The sequence below is a fragment of the Mus musculus genome, chromosome 2 (genome assembly GCF_000001635.26).
Source record: "Mus musculus strain C57BL/6J chromosome 2, GRCm38.p6 C57BL/6J".
In the NCBI taxonomy this organism is placed as follows: Eukaryota; Metazoa; Chordata; class Mammalia; order Rodentia; family Muridae; genus Mus; species Mus musculus.
Window position 1 is genome coordinate 77619530 of NC_000068.7, and position 17306 is coordinate 77636835.

The 17306-nt window shown below is 39.2% G+C and overlaps 1 protein-coding gene across 10 annotated transcripts in view; it reads right to left on the minus strand.

The window, feature by feature from the left end:
* Zfp385b (zinc finger protein 385B) overlaps positions 1–17306 on the minus strand; it is a 407085-nt gene that overhangs the window by 208908 nt on the left and 180871 nt on the right. The window contains exon 1 of one of the 10 annotated variants that reach the window (NM_001363039.1): positions 1703–1885. The exons of 8 other annotated variants lie outside the window; for them this stretch is intronic. In NM_001363039.1, coding sequence (NP_001349968.1) covers positions 1703–1712 — 10 coding nt within the window. In that variant the 5' untranslated portion in view covers positions 1713–1885. Of the gene's footprint in view, positions 1–1702; positions 2038–17306 lie in introns of those variants that run through there. One more of the 10 variants, XM_006499460.4, reaches the window with a different exon arrangement.

The window sequence follows — 17306 nt, forward strand, 5'->3', positions numbered from 1 at the left end:
CAGTCAAACAAGTAAGTGGAAACTGTGGGCAAATAAACAACAGATCATGAAAACGAGATGAAACTAATTTTGAGATTTTTTTTCATGTAAGAAGTTATTTAGAGATGGATGATCTGACTTGCAAATCCCCTGTAACAAATGTCTTTGAGGTGGGTATTGTCCATAATTTTCTGACTTTGATGGCTTGATGCACTCATGCATTAGGGCTTTTGGAAACGAGTAGGAAAATGGTGGCTGCTTTATAGAAGCACAACTGCTCTTCCCGAAGGTCAAGTTAAAAAATTTAAAGTATTCTACATATGTGTACCATACCTCTACATGAGAGGAAAACAGACAGAGAGGGCAGAGCAAAACAGCAACAAGACAGTGAAATTGAAGAACTAATTTTAAGAAGTTTACACCCAGTGGATTGGAGCAAAGTATAGAACCAGGCTTAAGACACGGTCTGCAGTCTCTAAAGCAGTCTTTATCTTCATTTTAGTGTGCTTTCCCAAGTAGGTTAGGCTTGAGATCACAACAAAAAACTAACCCCCATATCTAAACATTTTGACGAACCGTCAGATGACGAAGCTAGCATAGTTAACTGGAATCCAGATGCACCATCAGCCGTCCCTGATTGATAGCATTCTTCATACCTCCGATGCAGAAGCTGAAGTTGCTCCAACACGTCAGGCCTTATAGACGACTGCTGATGTACGTCAGGCCTCATAGACGACTGCTGATGTACGTCAGGCCTCATAGACGACTGCTGATGTACGTCAGGCCTCATAGACGACTGCTGATGTACGTCAGGCCTCATAGACGACTGCTGATATACAACTATGAAGCCTAATCACTACAGCTGTCTTCTTCACCCCATCTCCTGGGGGCTGCACATGCTTATGTAGCCTTTATTATCTGATATAATTTGCTAGGAAAATGTTGATTTTCCAAATAAATATTCTGAACCATAAAATTCAGCCAGTGTTTTACGGTGTTAACTTGAAAATAGAAGAAACAGTTACCAATGGAGCATTTTAATATGTTTATGAAGCATCCGGTGAAGTTCTAATTTAATTAGACCCTTCTTCTGCAGTGGGAAAATCACCTATAGCAGCTGTTCTTAGCAGATCCTCATCAGACTTCTATGAAGGCCAATGCATGCTGATGTTAAAGTTTAGAGCATTTTTAGGTCACGTAAATATAGTTCTGAACATCACTAAATATGTGCAACACATTCCTTTTTAATGTTCTCCTGAAATTGAAACTAATTTCAATGCCGACAATTTAAAGTTCTGTTTACATTTAATAAGTTAGGCATGCAATCCACTCAGTTCCAAAGACAATCTAGAGCTTGTGAACAACACAGATAAACCCACTATATTTTTTTAAAACGGTCATTTTTACATTTATATCTTGAGGACGTTATTGTCTCTAACAAATATAAATGAAATCCCAAAATGTTACACTCACTCTAATGGAAATCTTAAAAATAAAGCTCAAACACTGACCACAATTAGAGATCACATTCCTAAGGTTGTCTAAACCTTTAAATCTTATCACCAAAAATCTGGCAGGATACTTAGTACTAATTACAGCCCTGTCTAGCACTGCTTGAGACCCTACAAGCCTAGGAAATAAAAGCAAGGCAAGGTACAGCGACAGAGACTTCTCCCATCACATCAAAACACAGCGACAACCATCTGTGAGCGCCATCGCTTACCCAGGAGCATGTTCCTTAACGACAGTCAGTTCAGCCAGGTGGTAGCTTCTGTCTAGAAAATGCATCAGGAGAGGGGCTCCGAGGCGTGTGGAGCTGCCCCCCCCAGTGGGTACAGACCAAGCCTTCACAAACTTGTCCTTGTACCCTAAGCCTGCCGGAGGACTGGTCAGACTCCACTTACTCACTGTGTACCTTGCTTGAAACTAAGAAACAATACAGTGACTGTCAGGGGATGGTGCCTCCTCAGTCTTCAGAGCCAAAAAAAATGCTGGAAAAGTAGGTTACCTCTCCAGAGTTTGAGGCGTGTATTCTGAAGCAATCATGATATTTCTTTAAAATTCCAAGTAGTGTTTAATACTCAGTACACAAAGAAAAATCTTAAACCTCTGCAAATAAGCTTAGGACACGGTTTTAAAATGGAACTCTTTTCAGAAAGCACCCTCCCTTCCCCTGCAATAACCGTTTACTACAATTTAAAATACATTTCACTGTGCAGTATAAAGAAATTCTGCCATAAAAGAAACTACATAGTTTAAAGGAAGACTGGCTATTAATTTCTTTCATTCACTGAGGATCAGAAGATAGAAACAATATTTATTATTTGTTGTTATGAGCTTGGATCACCAATGACATTTCAGTTTCACAATAGATTATTTTTTACTTCAATGTGAAGGTAATTATTTCTGAAATAGGTTTCTCCAGATAGAACAACCCTTATAATTTAAAATAAGAATATTTTAGGGAATGTGTTTAAAAATATATAGAAAGAGGGAAGAAAAAAATTTCTCCTCCATTTCTATTTTTCTACTGGATTTGTATTAAAACTTAAGGAAAAGCATATTTGGACGCAAAGAAGAAAGAGAACAGGGCAGCCCTCAGGAGCCAGATGTGATAGGTGATTTTTTTTTTAAACTTTTTTTTATCTGCTCTAATATGCTCTCTATTGCTAGGAAAAACACCATAACCAAAAACAATTTAGAGAGGATAGAGTTTATTTTGCTTACACTTTCACATCAGAGTTTGCTATCCCACTCTCTAGATAAAACAGGAACGAAGGTGAGGCAGGAACCTAGAGGCAGGAACCCAAGCACAGACCACAGAAGGATGCTGCTTCCTCGGTTGGTCCTGAGGCTTGATTCGACCTCCTTTGTTGTCCACCCAGGATCAACTGCTCAGGGGTGCCACTGTCCACGATGGGCTGGACCCTCCCACATTCACCATTAGTCAAGAAATTGCTACACTGAATGCTCACAAGCCAATCTGACAGCGCCAATTCTCCTGTTGTGTTTCCTCTTCCTAGGTGTCTCTAGTTTTTTCAAACTGACAAAAACCAAGCAGCACATTATTATCCCATTATTCTCCAGCACACACCACTGCTTACATCTTACAATGGCAGAATACGGTAGGGAAGGGCCGCCTTCCTGCATCCCACACAATGAAACCCTCAAATATCTATTCCTGTTTCCGTTAGTCTCTTTCCTTTTATCTAAGTGTCAGAAAAAAATAATCAGTTATTTCTCTAATATGCCTCAGTGGTACATTCACTTCCATTTGGTATACATAATCTCTAGCTGTTTTTATTTTGGTCGAAACAAGGTTAAAAAAAATTAAAAAATCTAAAAAAACCGAAGTAAAATCCGAAAACAGTGTAAGAAGGAAGGAAACTTAGATTGTAAAGTTAAGTAGGATGGTGTCACATGATGGGATACTTTGGAGCAAAGAGGCAGACAGAGACTGCTGAGGTTGGCAAGGCTTCTTGCTTGCTGTTATGAAATGCAAGCTGCTTGTTTGTCAAGTGAATATTTGAACGTGACTCATTGAGAGACAAAACATAGTTCTAGATTGATTAAACCAGATGCTGACTAGAAGAAGAAGGTGTTTGTATGAATGCGCATTTGTGAGGAGATGACAGGGAAATAAGCCCTCTTGTCTTACCTATGACCATTCATTCACGTCAACCTCGTGGTTCTCCCTTAAGTGAATGGGAATACCTCAGAGGGCTTTTATTTATTTATTTATTTATTTATTTATTTATTTATTTATTTAGGTTTCTGAGGTGCATCCCATGTTTGTTTCTTTCTGATTCAGTCTATCTGCAGGGAAGCTTGAGAATTTACAAGCACAAGAAGTTCAGAGGTGTGATGGTTAATTCGGGGGTGCCAACTTGCAAGGTCCCTTGGAACAGTAGCAAAGCGTTACTTCTTTCTGGGCCTGCATCTGAGAGGGTTTCTGAGGAGAATCTGTGTGAGTTGGTAGACTGCGTGGGTAAGATCTGCCCCACCCTCAAGATGGGTGCCACTCATCCCACTTGGCTAGGTTTAGATCAAATGAAAAGGGCAGAGGACGGTGAATTAGCTCTCTCTCTCTCTCTCTCTCTCTCTCTCTGTCTCTCCCTCTCTCTCTCGGATCTGTGACCACCTTTTCTACTGCCTTTCGACAACAGAACTCAGATTTTCTGACCTCTAGACTCTGGGACTTGCACCCCAGTTTCTTAGTACCTGTCCTGGGACAGTGGGCCGTATCAGCTTTTCTGGTTCTGGGGTCCTTCACTATGGACTGAGCCATGCTGTTGCGTCCTCTGCCTCTCCAGCTGTGTGGCTGGAGCTCCTCTTATAGCGGGCTGGTAAGGGGATCTGAAGTATCCTCAACTCACGGACCAGTTCCTGGAGTATACTTCCTCATGTCTACCTATGTGTGTATCCTGTCTTCTTGTGTCTCCATAGATCCTGACCACAGACCAGGCAACGCTCGTACCTTTGGTCCCACACTTTCAGGATCATGGCTCTGGCTGTCTAGGTAACACTGATACTGAGATATGAACAGTTTGTACCATGAATTAGTATTATGTAGATTCCCAGATCTTCCCCCATCCACATTTTCTGCAGTTCTGATCAGAGCTTATGCATAATCAATCTAATCATATAATAATTGTTCATAGGGTAGCAGTACACACTACCTTCAGGTGAGTGATATTTTTGAGTTATATAATGTATTGAGTTTAACTACCATTTTAAAGTATTTTTAAAATTATAAATAAAAAAAATCCAACAAAACCTGTAGTATGATTTATTTGACTTTAAAAGTAAAAGCCGTTACACGGGAAGATGGTATACAACAGGTGTGGGTTTGTGCTTGTTATTAGGAAAGCAGCTGCTCATTAGGAGAGGAATGACAGCAATTTCAGATTGTCTAGCAAAATGGCAATCAAATGTATCAAAGCCTAGAAGAAAGATGGCCACTTTGGAAGCAGCTGCAGCATATACAAGTTTTGTTCATTACAGGCAGAAGTCACAGCCAATCCTTTCAATAGATTTCAATATTAAAAGTTGCTGATGTGATTCAAAGATGTAAAGAATATTCTTTATGATCTCGTTGGTGTTTTGTTGCCATGGTCCTTGCCCAGGCTCCTAGACTCAAGAACTACTTTTCTGGGGTTTGTACCACTGCATCTGTGGTTCTTTGTTGGTGCAGTCTTAGCAAGTGCATAAGGTCTTTCCAGGTGCCTGGTGTTAAGTGTACAGCAATTTCAAGGAAGGACTGGATGACCACTCGCTGGAGCCTACATAGCAGTTTGAAAGGCAGGTAGGACACACTTGTCTCCAGTTTGTACTTTATTTTCTCCTAATCTATTTACATGAATTGCTCTTGTCTGAAAAATAAGAGATTCGACACTGTATCTCTTCTCCCTGTGTCTTCTATTGCAGCAATATTTGCTTTTATCTTTATTAATGTTTATGTTCTACTTTTAATTTAATTTTGATATGCTTTTCCTAGTTTTCAAACTGCATTCGTGGCTCATTTAATTTTAATTTTTGTCTTTTTATATTCAAAACTATTTAGGAGTGCAGTATTGACAGGAGGCTTTCCCTTCCATTAACTTTTACGTAATCTATCATTTTAAAGCTCCCTCTTTTTCTCCTTGCACAATAGCTGAACGTCTGGAGAGAAAGAATGAAGATGTCTGTGAATTCCATCTTTAGTGTTAGTAAACTAATTCACCTTACATGAGCTATGGCACTGGCTGCTGAGGCCCAAACCAACAGGCAAGGCAGCATTTGAAACCACACATGTAAGGTTTTTGAATTTTTTTTTTGGCCAATTAACTATTCACTACTAATTACTACTATTATCGCTATCATGCCGTCCCTTTCTTCTTCTCTCTGGGGGAAGGGCCATATGTGAAGGCTCAGAGAGAAGACATCAGGCGTGCTACTCCTGCATTCTCTGCTTATTCTTACATGGCAGTTCGTCACCTAGCCCAGTGCTCACAATCAGCTGGCTGAGTGGTCACTGAGCTCCGGGTCTCTGTGGCAACACTTCCCTCTTCTCGAGGCTGGGGTTCCAGGCACTCACTGCCATGCTTAGCTTTTAACAGGGGTCTGGGGTTTGAAACCATGTCCTCATGATTAGAAGCAAGTGCTCTTAACCAGTGAGACCACCTCCCCAGCCCCCACCATTACCTACCCATGAAAATAACGAGTTGTCCTATTGGCACAGTTTCTTAACTCCAGAAACTAACTTTCCACATTTTTCTGTGTGGTATATTATTAATCACCATGTTTGTGATTTTTATGGGAAAAATATGCTTATCACTTACCTAGTAGCACAGTTGTAAGTTATGGGTTTGCAAACATATTTTTTAAAAATCATCTCTTGAAATAACTTGTCCTTATCATTTAATAATTATCATCTAAAAATAATAACTTGGGGCCAGCCAAATGGCTCAATGGGTGGAAGTGCTTGCCATGCAAGCCTGGTAGAACCCATGTTAGTGTGGAAGGATGGATAGCGTTGACTCCACGGGGCTGTACTCTAATCTCCACATATGTGCCGGATGTGTTATATGCACACAGACATAACTGAAAAACAAAACACCAAAAGCAATGGGCACTACTTTAAAAATAAACAAACAAATGAAAACCCCGAGCTGGACCAACCAGCACTAACCGGGAACAGCCTTGCCCCAGAAACCCTTCTAGAGGTTGGTGGTGCAGTCTTATTGAAGCCACCATACAGATGGATTAGCCCAGGCTGTGCTAACAAGGAGCAAGCTGAGCAACACTCAAACCTTGAAAAGCTAATGCTCCTGCCAGGCTCCCACTGGGCAAAACCTATCAATGGCACAGCCAACTGTTTTTTAAAAAAAATTTTCCAGAACATTTAGAATATTTCAAAGTTTGAAACTGATAATAAAATATAAAATAAAATTAATCAAAAGGAGATATCTATCTATCTATCTATCTATCTATCTATCGAGAGCAAGCAGTTCTTTTTCTTCCACCTCAGTGGGGAGTGAACATCTCTGAAAAGGAATTACGTTACTTTGTGTGATCCTGATGGTCTGCTAGACTAGATTTATGATCACGATGGAAATACCCATGAGGGTGTGTCTATGACAGTGTGTGGCAGCAGCATCCCATGAACTGAGGGCTCAGAACAGACAGCAGGGATGAAGACAGTGAGCTCCTCACTAACCACTGTGCCTCACTGCTTCCTGACAACAGCGATGGTATGGGCAGCTGCCCCACCATCCTGCCAGGGGCTCCTTCAAACCCTCAAACTATTGGCCTAAATAAACTCATCCTTCCTTAAGTTGCTCTTTGTCAGTGATTTGGTTAAAACAACAAAAACAACAATAGCAAAAACTAGAATCTAAGACATTTAAACAACACTACACTTTCAGCTTTTTCTAAGATGCTCAGTATTAAGTTCTAGCACATTTTAACCATCAACTGAAGATCTCCATATTTAGTGTCTAAAACATATGTAAAATTATTCATAGCTCCCATTCTTAATGCTTAATACTTAACTTTTACCTCCAACCACCCCGATGCATTAACTACCATTATTGCTGGTGAAATTAAGCTTAACTGAAGAAAAATTGCCACCTAGTCAGCTTTTCCATTTTATATAAGTACAGCTCTACGCAGATATATAATTTCTATTAACTAGGCTGGCACCTGTATGAAGAGAAGGAATATTCAGGCAGTGTATGAGCTGTATTTTGAGAATCCAAAATGTACTAATACAGGAGGAATAAAAGGAAAAAAAAGCAAAGTTTTAATACGAAGCCATTCATTACATTAATATAGTCATAACTGGAAATGTACAGTAGAGATTATAAATTATACTTGGTGACATACGCGCATCACTTAACAAACAGGAAAGAATTAAATTACAATAGAGAACAAGCACATAAAATGTCCTTAAGATATATCAATGTGGATGTTTATATATACATATATATGTGCGTGCATATATACACAGAAAAAAGATGATTGTAAAATATGTTCCAAAATATGTTGCAGGTTTAGGTAATATTTTATTGTTTTTTTACTTTTTTTATTTTGCCTGTTACCTTTCACCCTTTGGACATTAATCTATAATTAAACTCATAAAAATGTAGTGAGAAATGTTTACTGTTTCAATGAAAGCCTAGACATTAGTAAAGGTCTGGACCCAGAAGGAGCTGGCTTACATACTCTCAGTGTAAAAGCTTACAGTAGTCAATGTTGACCCAAGCTCTCCATCTCTCTGGGGCCCTAATGAGCCTCTGTTGTAACTGGAGCAAAGCTTAGGCCTAGGTATGCATGTGCACTGAGAACTGCAGGAGGCTTACATCAATCATGGTCGCAATGCTAATGCAGAGTAAGTGGCGAGGAATAAACAAGATAAAAGGGATTGAGGGTAGTGGTAATAGAATATTTATAGTTAGATTCAGTCATCAATTCCCACAACTCCTCAGTGGCTTACTCTCCTCACCTGTAGTACCTGCATCTCTGCATCCACATAAATGAACACTGACAGACTTCAGAGTGAATGTCAGCAGTCCAGCCCTGGGATTGGCTGTTATTCATGCAACACCTCCCCCCAACACACACAAGCACCTCACCGCCACCAAAGGTATTAAATCTTTTTAACTACTATGATAACATTGCCATTTATACCCAAGCATTTAACTTATACAAAGGCTATAATTCATAAACTGGGAGATGTGGCTGCCTAGAAAGATTCTATGCCCTGCCTCTCATTAAACTATTTATTCTCTATTAATGTCATCGGGTTTCGATAGCATCATTCCACACAGCTCACTCGTTGGAGGTACATCAGATCTCTGTACAATTGGACAGCGGGAAGAATTCTTACACCATCAGTGATAACCTGATGGACCACTGGCTCTGCTTCTGTCCTGGGCTTATGAGAGGTGCTCATGTGGTTTTATCAGGCATTTCACTGGCATCAAATGACAAGGGCTACCATAGTTTCCCTTTCATTTTTTAAACTATCTTTCAGTGCATGCCCTTCTACCCTGTTTGGAAACCTTCTCTTCTCTGGTAGAGTCAGTCAAGGGCAGCAAAATGCATTATGCTTCCTTATCCCATGGGAATGGTTGCCTGCTGGGAGGAATGTGTTTATCCTAATTTGCCTATAAAGTATAGTTGGAAGTAGATGCAGGAGATCACAAAACTGTGGGCAGGTTGTGCGATTTTATTTATTTATTTAATAGGTATTTTCCTCATTTACATTTCCAATGCTATCCCAAAAGTCTCCCATAACCTCACCCCCCACTCCCCTACCCACCCACTCCCACTTCTTGGCCCTGGCATTCCCCTGTACTGGGGCATATAAAGTTTGCAAGACCAATGGGCCTCTCTTTCCAGTGATGATCGACTAGGCCATCTTCTGATACATATGCAGCTAGAGACACAAGCTCTGGGGGGTTTGGTTAGTTCATATTGTTGTTCCACCTATAGGGTTGCAGACCCCTTTAGCTCCTTGGGTACTTTCTCTAGCTCCTCCATTGGAGACCCTGTGATCCATCCAATAGCTGACTGTGAGCATCCACTTCTGTGTTTGCTAGGCCCCAGCATAGCCTCACAAGAGATAGCTATATCTGGGTCCTTTCAGCAAAATCTTGCTAGTGTATGCAATGGTGTCAGCGTTTGGAGGCTGATTATGGGATGGATTCCCGGGTATGGCAGTCTCTAGATGGTCCATCCTTTCATCTCAGCTCCAAACTTTGTCTCTGTAACTCCTTCCATAGATGTTTTGTTCCCAATTCTAAGAAGGGGCAAAATGTCCACACTTTGGTCTTCCTTCTTCTTGAGTTTCATGTGTTTTGCAAATTGTATCTTGTATCTTGGGTATTCTAAGTTTCTGGGCTAATATCTACTTATCAGTGAGTACATATCATGGGAGTTCTTTTGTGATTGGGTTACCTCACTCAGAATGATGCCCTCCAGGTCCATCCATTTGCCTAGGAATTTCATAAATTCATTCTTTTTAATAGATGAGTAGTACTCCATTGTGTAAATGTACCACATTTTTCTGTATCCATTCCTCTGTTGAGGGACATCTGGGTTCTTTCCAGCTTCTGGTGGAATCACCATGCCTGACCTAAAGCTGTACTACAGAGAAATTGTGATTAAAAACTGCATGGTACTGGTATAGGGACAGACAAGTAGACCAATGGAATAGAATTGAAGACCCAGAAATGAACCCACACACCTATGGTCACTTGATCTTTGAAAAGGGAGCAAAAACCATCCAGTGGAAAAAAAGACAGCATTTTCAACAAATGGTGCTGGCACAACTGGAGGTTATCATGTAGAAGAATGCGAATTGATCCATTCCTATCTCCTTGTACTAAGGTCAAATCTAAGTGGATCAAGGAACTCCACATAAAACCAGAGACATTGAAACTTATAGAGGAGAAAGTGGGGAAAAGCCTTGAAGATATGGGCACAGGGGAAAAATTCCTGAATAGAACAGCAATGGCTTGTGCTGTAAGACCGAGAATCGACAAATGGGACCTCATAAAATTGCAAAGCTTCTGCAAGGCAAAAGACACCGTCAATAAGACAAAAAGGCCACTAACAGATTGGGAAAGGATCTTTACCTATCCTAAATCAGATAGGAGATTAATATCCAATATATATAAAGAACTCAAGAAGGTGGACTCCAGAAAATCAAATAACCCCATTAAAAAATGGGGCTCGAGCTGAACAAAGAATTCTCACCCGAGGAATACCGAATGGCTGAGAAGCACCTGAAAAAATGTTCAGCATACTTAATCATCAGGGAAATGCAAATCAAAGCAACCCTGAGATTCCACCTCACACTAGTCAGAATGGCTAAGATCAAAAATTGAGGTGAGAGCAGATGCTGGTGTGGATGTGGAGAAAGAGGAACACTCCTCCATTGTTGGTGGGATTGCAGGCTTGTACAACCACTCTGGAAATCAGTCTGGCGGTTCCTCAGAAAAGTGGACATAGTACTACCTCAGGATCCCGCAATACCTCTCCTGGGCATATATCCAGAAGATGTCCCAACCGGTAAGAAGGACACATGCTCCACTATGTTCATAGCAGCCTTATTTATGATAGGTTGTGCGATTTTTAACTGAGATGATATTCAAGCAACTATATTAAGGTGCATTTAATGTTCAGAGGTGAAACCTAAAGAAATTTTAAGGTTTATTGTTAGCTAAAAAAAACTGAAATAAAATAATCCCACTTAAAAACAAACAAACAAACAAACAAACAAAAAAACTCCCCATGGCAGTGAGTATAAGGAAACAGATGGATAGAAGGAATAAATTTGAACCTTATACAACAAGATTAACTATAGATCAAAAAATTTAATTATATACTAAAAAGCTAAACTAATAGAGAGGGTGTCTTCCAAAACACACACCACACACACACACACACACTCTCTCTCTCTCTATATATATATATATATATATATTTTTTTTTTTTCAGTGTAAAAAGTAGGAGGTAGATACTTTTTGATTTTCTGGAGTCCACCTTCTTGAGTTCTTTATATATATTGGATATTAATCTCCTATCTGATTTAGGATAGGTAAAGATCCTTAGATCCTTTCCCAATCTGTTGGTGGCCTTTTTGTCTTATTGATGGTGTCTTTTTGCCTTACAGAAGCTTTGCAATTTTATGAGGTCCCATTTGTCGATTCTCGATCTTACAGCATATATATATGTATATATGTGTATATACATATATATATACATATACATATATATATATGGGGGAGGGTTGTCTTGAGGTACTGAAAAAACCAATTAGCTAGTTCTAATCATTACACATTGAAATGTCACTCCAAGCCTTTGCAGGGATTAAATGCTCACATATTTGTGTATCTACCTCCTACTTTTTACACTGAATATGAACCTGACTACACACACTTAGCTCGATATTATGGGCTTTCACCAGATTCTAGAAGAAGGAGCCTGTAATTAGGTATCAGGAAGGACAAAGCTATGCTGGATCGACAGGTGCAGAAAGAATGCCCATCTTTATAACAGAATCATTTGTGAAAGATTTTCTCAGGACAAGTAGGCGATGCTGCACTCAGGTGGTGACTTCCACACTGAGCTGTTTTCATGGTTCCTATCAGTGATGCTAAGTGAGAGTCTTCTATTCTCTAATCCTGTGGAGAAGGTGACCTTTGTCTCTCCTAATATTTGGTCCTTTTGCTATTGAATAACCGACTGAAAACAATCATAAATCCAACCAGTGTAACCTTCAAGATCCACGAAGGCACAGTGCCCAAGTCATGTCAACAGGAAATGATTTATGTCCAGCTATTTGTGGCTATAAACTCCTATCTCCAATTGATTGATGTCACTAAGAGACCTTGTGTAGATGGGCATCAACATCACTGTAGCTGAATATAAACCTTTATCTGTACATGGTAAATGACACAAACTAAATAATGTCTCCTTAAGGGAAAACTATGACGAGCTTAATTTCTATAACTGTATTCTAAGAATGTGGTCTAGAATGTACTACTATCCAAAGGTGAAGTAGCTAGCTTCTTTTTCTCAAATGTAATTCAGCAGAATAATAAAAGGCTACAACTAGACTTTTTATGACAGCAGTTGAAAATTACTAGTATGTTTAGTGAACCTTTTTCCCAGTATAAATGAACAGTTAAGGCATAAATAATTTATGATTGCTGTGATATAATATATGAATTCATTCCATAATGGCTTAGTTGCCATGCAGTGTCCACAGTTTCAAAAATGTATTCATATGCACATAATAGCTTTAATGTGCAGAAATGATTGGCATTACATAATCCCCAGTAATAGGGATAACACCCGTAAGTGTCAATAAAGGGAAACACTGCTGTCTTAAGTGAAAGGCCCTTTTATTTGAGGGACCAGGATTTTCTTTGCCTCTTGATATTATTTTTATTGCGTTTCTTCTCTTCTTAAAAGAAAAACAAATGTTACTTCTTTCTGATCGCCTGCCACAGCAGACTAAATATTGTCTACAACATAGACATCTGCAGCTGATACATGCTATAATTTGACACTATATATATATATATGTATATATATATATATATATATATATATATATATATATATATATATATATATATATATATATATATATATATTCAGGCTTAGAGTATTTTAAAATCTACTTACACTTTGAAAGAAATCAAATATGACTTAAAATCATATGCCCTTGGGGGAGTCCCAATAACGATCCAATATTGATGTAATGATAGAAGCCAGAGATCTTGAGCCAGATCAATGACTGATTACAATGATCGTCTAGGAGTGAAGATGTGTGGACAGAGGGATATATTGAGAGACATAGTGACAGACTACAGTTTCCATGATGAGGTGTTTTCTGTGCTTTGTTTTGTTTATTCTTTTTTTGTTTGTGTGTGTGTGTGTGTTTAAATTTTTCTCTGGGGGAGTAGGCTGCAAAGACAGAGGGCTAAAATGAGAGGCTAGGGAGATGAGCAGGACTGGGGTGTATGACGGGAAACTCACCAATAATCAATAAAATGTTAAAAATCTTCTGCCCTACATATTCAAGTAAATGTTGTTCACCCCCAAATCAGAACCGTTTGCTTATTTATACTTCAACCCAGACAAACAGAATAATTCTTTGGTTCTATGTTTTCTATAAGCAGATTAAAAAACAATTTGGTCATATTCTAAAATGTCCTAAAATATTTCAGATTTAGAGGGTTTGCTCTCTTTGTTCCTCAGAACTTCAAGATTAGTTTCTCTGTATAATGTTTTTGAAAACAAAAATTGTAGAAAATGAGCAGACCATTGGAATTTTTTTCCTTATCTTCCATTAAACATGTTTGAAGTATCTACTTTGTCCAAATGAAATATTATTTTGCGAACAAAATAGAAACAATTTGATCTTACATAGAAACTACATTTCAAACTAGTCTGAAAGTACTGTTCAAAACTATAGAGTGTAGTAGCCACATTTTAATATGTAGTGTGCACGGATGCTTGACATTGTGGTTTTATCACAGCAATAGAAACCTTAACTAAGACACTCAGCATCAAAAACTAGCAGGTAGCCTAAAGATGGATCAGCCAATAAAAATTCTTGCCACCAAGCCTGACCACTTGAGTTCAATACTTCGGACCCACATAGCAGAAGGATTTGTAAATTGATATCTGACATTCACACCCACACCATGGCATACACATATTCGAACACACAAAAATAAATATAAATAAGTAAATGTCATGAAGTAGAACCAGGTAATTTTAAAACAAACAACTACATTGCAGAGTCTTGTAAGAGTTGAGTTCACACACTCACAACTGCTGAGCCCTACCATTACAGATAAGTGCCATGGCTTCCCCTCCTCTGATTCTGTACTGTTGAATTTGCTATAAAATGTACCATCCATATTATTTCGAGTTGGTTCGCATGTAGAAATTTAAGACAATGGGAATTCTAGACCACATACAAACTTTGGATGACAGAAAAGTTTATAATATAGAGAAGATAGAGGCTTGCACGCCAGGGGAGGGACTGTACTTGCTTTTCAGAATTCAGTTTTAAGAGAAAAGTAATACATATGTTGCAAAGTAAAGACTTGTCATCGGATCTCAACCCCTAGACTTCCCAACGATCTCCTGTTAAAAGTGAAGAAACAGAGACACTGAGAGGCAAGTTATTTTGTTTAATTCTGATTTATTGGGTCAATGGAAAAGATTCCTAAGAATAGTTTTTCTTCAGCTCATGGGATTTTTTTTTTTAACCAGGCACCTTGCACTGAGGTCTAGCAGGGCCTGCTCTATAGCACTTAATGACTATTGTCTTATTGACTGTGATCATTCTTTTCAATGACCCACAATTCTCTCAGTCAAATGGCTGGTTTGAAAAACTTATAAATGGGTTCCACTGTCTGATTAAAAACTCCCGTGGGTGTGGTTTAATTGTTTTAATCTCTCCTAGATTCACCCAGTGTTTATTCTTTAAGATGGTCTTACCTAGTCTCATAAAAAGTACACTTTCAGGCCTTTATGTGTCTTTCAGTGAATAACTTCTGTAACAAAAGATATATCGTGTTTTCTGTAACGATGAAGGTATTAGGGATGTGGTGACATAATTTAATTGGAAAGACGTTTCACTTCTTCACCCCTCTACTCCCAAAAGGAAAAGATACTGAAATTCAAAGGTATTAATTTCCTGTTTCTTACTGAGTTCTACCTTGCCATTAGCATTCAGCATCCAGCATATTATCATTCACCTGAACAATTTGGAGAGGAAATATCTGTACAATATAGAGAGAGCTTGAAGCAGTAAATCAGAAGACTTCTAATGTGTTGTTCTGATCACTCATTAGTATTCTGCAGAAATTATACAGTGCTGGAATGCTCAGCTGGAAAAGCCTTCCGTGGGTTCATCTGAAATGAAGGCTGAATATAAGGCCTGTTTCCTATTTGCCGGGCTTCTGGATTCCTGGTCCCATCCGTATAATGAAACCCCTCTCGATACCATAGAACTCCATCCAACTCCAGACATGGCTAAGATAGGCAGGTATAAATAACTGATTTAGGAGAAGTTAAGCATTGGAGATGTGTGATCAGTGGCTTAGTGCCAATCTATCCCTTGAGCATTCGAAAGATTTGAAACACTGGAGTAGCAGTTGAGTGTGTGGAGGGTCTGGCCAAGTCTACGAGGCCTCAAGTTCAAGGCAACATTTGAAGCAAAGAAGCACAAATCACTGGAGAGAAAAAAACAGAGTGATGAAGTAGTAACAGCAAGAGACCACAGAAGGTAAATACTTACTCTGAGAAATAAGGCTCCCTGTGGTCTTCTGGGCTCTGACACTGGCTTCTCCAAGTCCCAACCCACTATAATTAGCCATGGATTTCCTGAAATCCAGTGCTGTATGCCCACAACTCTAAACACCCGTCCTCTTCAAGCTTAGTAGATGAAGAAAAGACATCTCTCCTTTGCTTTGGCTGTGTGTATAAACACATGTTCATGCTTTGCTCCCCTTGTTATCTAGCTACAGATACACGAAGGATTGTTGGAAACTGTTGGTTTAATTTTCCTGCATATGTTTTGCTACTAGAGAAGAATCTACAACTTACTGCTCATATCTCTTAAGCCAAGGGGGAAATAAAAGGAGTTTAATTTTTTATAGCGTGAAGGAAACATCATTTTCAGACAATGCAAACACTTTATTCCCGGGATTTATTAAAACATTACAGTAGGCATGGCTCAGCAATGGCTTCGAACCATTTGGAAGCACTTTATCATAACTCCGGTTTTCCAACTAAAGGCAAAATTAAGTATTTTTAGACACTAAAAACGGCAAAATATTGATGCAAATTAAAAGGCTAGAAAACAGAAGTGAAGTATAATAAAATGAAGATAAAGGTTCAGCCTTCAAGAATGTAAATGACTCCATGTTACAAATCATAGAGATGACCCCAAAGCACAAAGAGTACAATGAACGCTGGAGTGATATATACTGCCCTAAAGACACTGCTTGTAAGAATTGCTATTATTATAACTATTCCTATTGTTATTTGCATATAAGTAAAAAAACAAAGCACAGATACTAAGCAACTAACCCAAGGTCACATAGCTAGGAAGTTGGGGAATAGAAGCCATTCAGAAAATTGATTCAAAGGTTTTGATTTTGTGGGTCTATGAGGGGCATGCTATCAGCACACTGATAAATCCTGCCTTCCGTCTCTTTAACCTCGTGATTTGTGCAAAAGCAATGGAAACGTTACTTGACATTTTGATCTTTTCAAACATAGAGGCATGCAGTATGAGCCTCAATCACCACGCTTGGCAGCAGCAGGGAGCCTCACATCTCAGCCAGGTACTCATTGTGAGGGAGGAGAGCAGTAACGCACAGGGACTGAGTTGCTAAGCTGGGACACGCAGTAAGTACGGTGCTTCCCATGCGCTTTCAGCTCCAGATATTTGACCTCACTGAAGACTTGCTGAAATGTGATCAAATGATAAAGCTGAGGAGCTCCTGTGTTCCCAGAGTCTCCCTGATTCTAAAGCACAGAGAGACAAGAGCACTCGGCGCAGACCACTGGCTCTTCATCAGTGGCCTCAGCAGAAGTAGAATCATAGCAACTTTTCAATCTTCTCTGTATTACGGTAACTCTCACCTTTGGCAAACTGATGGGGAAATGAAGAAACAGATTTCTATATGGAAGCAATGCATCTGAACTTCTTAACCCGAAAGCCTCTAGCTCATCAGGAATGGGCAAACACAAGAAAGCTGCTTTTTCAGAGCTAAGGCAGACTTTCCTTTTCTGAGACAAAAGTG